The sequence below is a fragment of the Lactuca virosa genome, chromosome 8 (genome assembly GCF_052849685.1).
Source record: "Lactuca virosa cultivar CGN04683 chromosome 8, Lactuca_virosa_CGN04683_v6, whole genome shotgun sequence".
Taxonomy (NCBI): domain Eukaryota; kingdom Viridiplantae; phylum Streptophyta; class Magnoliopsida; order Asterales; family Asteraceae; genus Lactuca; species Lactuca virosa.
Genome location: NC_136433.1, coordinates 95,285,476 through 95,291,109, shown reverse-complemented (window position 1 = coordinate 95,291,109; position 5,634 = coordinate 95,285,476). Strand labels below are relative to the sequence as shown.

Sequence of the window (5,634 nt, the reverse complement as noted above, 5' to 3'; positions counted from 1 at the left end):
GTTAAATTGACATTGATGGGAAAATTTAGACCTAAGTTGAATTTCATAGATGTTGATTCATCATCTTGAAATCAAACAACAGGTTCTGTTTCAATTCTACCAAGTGGTGGGGTGGTGTTAATGGTGATGGTTGTGGTGGCAGGTGGTCCGGTGGTGATGGTTATGGGTAATAGGGATGGTTTTAGTGACAAGTGGTATGGTGGTGGTGGTTATTGGAAAAGTGATTGCAACAGGTTGTGGTGGGCGGTGGCAGTAGGTGGTGGTGGTAGGTGGTGGCAGTAGGTGTATGCTCTTGAATGTGTGTATATATTTTGTTTTTTGTATAAAGAATTAAAATAATAAAAACAAAAGGTATTTTCGTCATTTCACAAACACATAACAAATTATGTTAACAAAAATAGTCATAAGGACCATTTGTGTGCAATGTTGAGACCATCCATACAAAAAAGATTTCGTAAAGACTATTTTAGGGACAAAATGAAAAGCTTAATGGACCATATGTGAAATTTTGATAGTTAAATTAGGCAACTCTAGTAGTATTTGGTTGATTAAATATAAACAAGTATAATTTTAAAATTAATGCAAATTTTTTGTCATAGCGAAATTATTATAACAAGAAAAGGGGGGGTGTGTTTGATACAATTGGGACGTGTTTGATAAAATAAAATGTAGCAACTACAATAGCTGAAGGATGAAATCGGAATATGTTGTTTTTATTTATGTAAAAATATTTAGCAAAAAGTAGCTGTAATGCTTTAAATATTTAAAATTACATAAAATTGCTAAAAAGTCATAAAACCTAAAAACACTTGAAAATTATCGAAGCATTCGTTTGTTTTTTCAGAGACATAATGTCTGTAGTCTGCGGACCACATCTACAAACCTCTGCAGAAGAAGAGATAGACCAAACGTCCGCACTATTCAAAAAGAAACTACTTCTTGTTTAACGTCTTCAGACTGTTAAAATAAACTGAAAGTTAAATACATTAATTTTTACAATCTTAAAATAGTTTAACACGATTAATTTGTAAACAAACTGTATAGGCAAGAGGCAATGTGATAAATTAAGAGTTTTTTTTTCTTTTTCTTCCAGAGGTTGTAAAAATGGTTATTTTAATGAAATATAACAAAATGACTCATATCATTTTTACATAATTAGTCGAGCAACAAACTATTTTTATTTTGTTTTATCTAAACATAACTTGTACTTCAAAACTCAAAACAATTTTTTCTTTTAATTTGAATTACTGAAGTGCAATCTATTATGGTTGTCAAAATCGTGATCCCGATCATAAGATCGTACGGTCCTATGATGCTATAATTCTAGATATGAAAAACGAGTCGGATCGTAAACAAATCGTATTTAGGGTAGAATCGCAAATAGGATCGTAGGATCGGGATCCGATGAGATCCTACCTTCCATTGATTTTTTTTTTCAGATGAGTTTTTTTACCACTTTATGTCTTTTACCTTTTATCAAATTACCGTTTATAATTTTGTGTTGTGACTTATAACTAATAGTTGAAAATTTTTATAGCTTTTGAACTTAATATTAAATGTTTGAAATATTTTTCATGTTTTAAAATTAATTAAAGTTATGTTTTATTTTGTGGGATCTTAAGATCTCGATCTTGTAAATGCAAAAACAATATTACTTAGAACCTAGGTTCTCAAAATCAATAGTATTTAGCATATTTTTATTATTTATTATTTTTAATTTTTAATTCGAATATTACTGAAATGCAATTTACGTTCTAAAAATCTATATTCCGCCGACCAGTTCAATTTCACCCACCGTCGCTAGAAGAGAGAGGGCGACAGCGAGAGCGAGAGAGATGACAACAATTCGAAGATTTTGCTGCGATGATCTTCTACGATTCTCTTCTGTAAATCTCGATCATCTCACAGAAACTGTAAGTACTATACTTATCTTCCTCTGATTTGGGATAGCGATTGGAAAACAGACCACCACTCATTCCATGTAAAATCAAAGAGGAGAAAGCTCAATTAATTCGAGGCGAAATGGAGTATTGGTTAAAGTATATATATATTATATTATCTGTTTATTTTATGATTCTCACTGGATATGATTTTGATCAATGCACAGTTTAATATGTCATTCTATATGACCTACTTGGCACGCTGGCCTGATTATTTCCATGTCGCCGAAGCTCCAGGAAACAGAGTTATGGGATACAGTAAATTCTCCACCATTCTACTTGTCCAGTTTTTTAATTTGTAGGGGAACTTCTATAAAGAAAGATCTGGTGGTCATTTAGAATTCTTTTTCTGATTAGGGTTTCGTTTCATCTATTAAACTCGGTAACTGAGATATCATAAAGTTCATTTTGATATCTGTCTCCTATTTGTTTCATTGAAAACAATAAGTGTTTATCAATTCTGGCCACATTCACTATGGTTTCGTGATGATATCCATTATCCATATACATATTTCATCTATTTCAATTGCATTATATATGGATATAAGGCGTTTACTTTTACTGCAGTTATGGGTAAAGTTGAAGGGCAAGGTGAGTCATGGCATGGTCATGTCACAGCAGTTACAGTAGCTCCAGAATTCCGCAGGCAGCAGTTGGCTAAGAAACTAATGAACCTGCTAGAAGACATAAGTGACAAGATGTGAGTTGATTCTTACTTATTAATCTGAGTACATACTCCATATATGTGCATCTACTTTGTTACATTTTAGTAATGGTTATTGAGACATATACCATAGTCTTCCATTTAGACTTTGATTATTATTTGAGTGAATTAATCTAGGAAGTATATCCTAGATTAGAGTAATAATGCAATATGATCACCTAAAGGTATAAAGTTTCTGTTTTCTTTTCTTCATCATTTCAAAGCTTGCACATTCGTAACTCTTTTAAGTAGCTGTTTTTTTGCTGAGTTTCTAGTTTCTCATCAATTTGTTGACATATTGATCTACTTGCTTCTCAAGTGTATCAATATTTTAAGCTTAAGGACTGATACCTTAAAAATTGAAATAACAACATTTGACTACTACATAGGGATGTTTGATCATCAGTCAACTGAATAAAGTACCTTCCACTAAGGTTAAAATAGGAGTATCTTGTGTACTAAAACCTATAACATCAATAAGTTGTAATATATCAGTGTGCAAATAAAGTATATCTTGTGTACTAAAACATATAGCATCAATAAGTTCTAGAGTAAGTTACATTTTTCGTCCCTGTGGTTAGGTAGTTTTTATGAATCCAGTCCAGCTTCTTAATTTTTTACGTTCATTGTCATTGCAAAGTTTATTTGTCATGTTTCCGTTCCTTAGCCGTTTAACTTAATTGCTGGGCTTTTAATTCCATGTAAAACGACAAATATGCCCTTATCATCTTCATTTGTCACCCCTTCATATTTATGTTCATGAAAATCAAATCTAAAATTAAAACAACACTAAATCAAAACAAAATATAGAAGCTCAAATCAATTTTATATCTCAAAGCAATTGGTCTCACAGATTCTGTTGAATCCTTGAAGTAGGGTTGTCAAAATGTTTCTATGGTTTTGAAGTTGCAGGAGATATATGTGTTATATGGTAAGATGAAGGAGATTGAAGAGGAAGAGGGTAAAAATGTAAAATAGTCATTTTTAGCATTTAACGCCTGGATTATTAAGTAGACTGCTCAGGGACTAGAAGCGTGACAAAAAATCTTTGTAGGGACGATGAACGTTAGAAACAAAAAAACTGGTCTCAATCCATAAAAAACACCAAACCACAGGGACGAAACTTGTAATTTACACTAAGTTCTATTATAACAGTGAGCACATTGATAACTGTGTGTAAATTAGTTTATTATCATCCTAAGTGTTTATGGTATGTTTTTCAATTTATTTGTTAATGTCTTATGAATATATATATATATATATATATATATATATATATATATATATATATATATATATATATATATATTTGAATTCTTTTCTGGCAGTGACAAGGCGTACTTTGTGGACCTGTTTGTAAGAGCATCAAATACACCAGCTATAAAGATGTATGAAAAGGTAATGCTTGAAAGTTGAACGTCTAACAAGTTTTTTTGAGTAAACTACAATTGTGTTACCTGGGTATAGCTGATTTTTCATTTTTGGTCTCTATTTGAGGTTTTTGTAACATTTTTGGTCCCTGAATATAGCTGATTTTTTCAATTTCGTCCCCAAAAAGTTCTCTTGCAAATTTGGTCCTTATTTGAGGTTTTTATCCTTGTTTCAAGTAAAATTACTATATTTTGGGACCAGAATCACAAAGATCATGTATATCCGGGGACCAAAAACAGTCATTTTACTTGGAACATAGTACGGTGACACAAAAACTTAACAAAACCTCAAATAAGGACCAGAATTGCAAAAGAAAACTTTTTGGGAAAAAAGATGGACAAATCAGCTATACTCGAGGACCAAAAATGTAAATTTAGTCAAAAACTTAAATAGATTAGCGGGTATTCTGATTATTTCAACCTCTTTGTTGCAGCTTGAGTACGTGATTTATAGACGTGTGTTACGTTACTATTCCGGGGAAGAAGATGGGTTAGGTAAGCCTTTTCATATTCACCTGGCGTGTTCTGCTTCATTGCTCTTTAAATGTTTTTTTTTTGTTGTTGAAATATGTAGATATGAGGAAAGCTTTATCTCGGGATGTAGAAAAGAAGTCTATAATCCCACTCAAGAGGCCAGTTACCCCAGATGAACTCGAGTATGACTAGGTTGGGTTCTAATTTAAATTGCTAATTTGAGCTTGATGGTAACTTTTATTATGATTCTCAATTCGAGTCTTTGAACATGCATGAAAATACCACAATGCTTGAATTCAGTTCCTTTTTTTTTTTTTTTTTTTTTTTAATTGGAATGGCATGCTACCCCAAGGTTGAAGCCAATGGGATTTGAAGTTGGGTCAACTTCATTTTGGAGTGTAAAGTGTTTCATACTAAGTAATCACCACTAGGCCACCTTAATGGTGGTAATGGATGCTGTTAGTTTTTGGCTGTTAAACGCGTGTAATATTACCGTTTTACCCCTTAGTGTATTCTGGGTTTTGATTTCCACTCCCCACTGGAGCTCTGTGAGTTTAAAACTCACTTTAAAGTTTCATCCTATCGTCTCTAACTCTCATAAAATCTTAGTTTATCATCTTAAAGACAATCTTTGGTTGGGCTAATATGTGATGGAGTTTTTGATGGAAAGAAGACCTGATGACCCTTTGGTTTGAAGAAAGCAACATCTAAAACATTTGTGATTGTGTGTTTTGATTTAATTCTTTCTGATTTTGGTAAATAAAGGCCTAATTGAAGTCCTGGAGTCCACTCTATAAGTGGATCACAGTTGGTGTATCACTCTGCTTTGTTGCTCCTGATTTTGACGGAAGGAAGGGGAGGAGAACAGGAGATAGCTGAACGATTTAATGAGTTTTCCTTTTTACCAAAATATAAGTTTTGAAAAAAATAATTACCTAAATGCGATTTAACTATTTTTTTTTCTTATGATCTTTTAACATCCTTCAAACCCCCTAACTCGAACTAATATAGTAAGGGTGATTCTAAACCCACGAACTCAATTCCAATTGGAGAATAATTGGTTGAATTGACATGTGACATGTATCAA

General features: G+C 32.4%; 1 protein-coding gene across 1 annotated transcript; it reads left to right on the top strand.

Moving 5' to 3' along the window:
- Positions 1–1,756: 1,756 nt before the first annotated feature.
- Positions 1,757–4,846, top strand: LOC145134523 (Acyl-CoA N-acyltransferases (NAT) superfamily protein). The gene is made up of 6 exons (XM_079069359.1): positions 1,757–1,913; positions 2,108–2,198; positions 2,508–2,640; positions 3,972–4,041; positions 4,508–4,568; positions 4,648–4,846. The coding sequence occupies exons 1-6, from the start codon at positions 1,836–1,838 to the stop codon at positions 4,737–4,739; spliced, it is 525 nt and encodes a 174-aa protein (XP_078925485.1). The 5' UTR covers positions 1,757–1,835; the 3' UTR covers positions 4,740–4,846.
- The last annotated feature ends 788 nt before the right edge of the window (positions 4,847–5,634 follow it).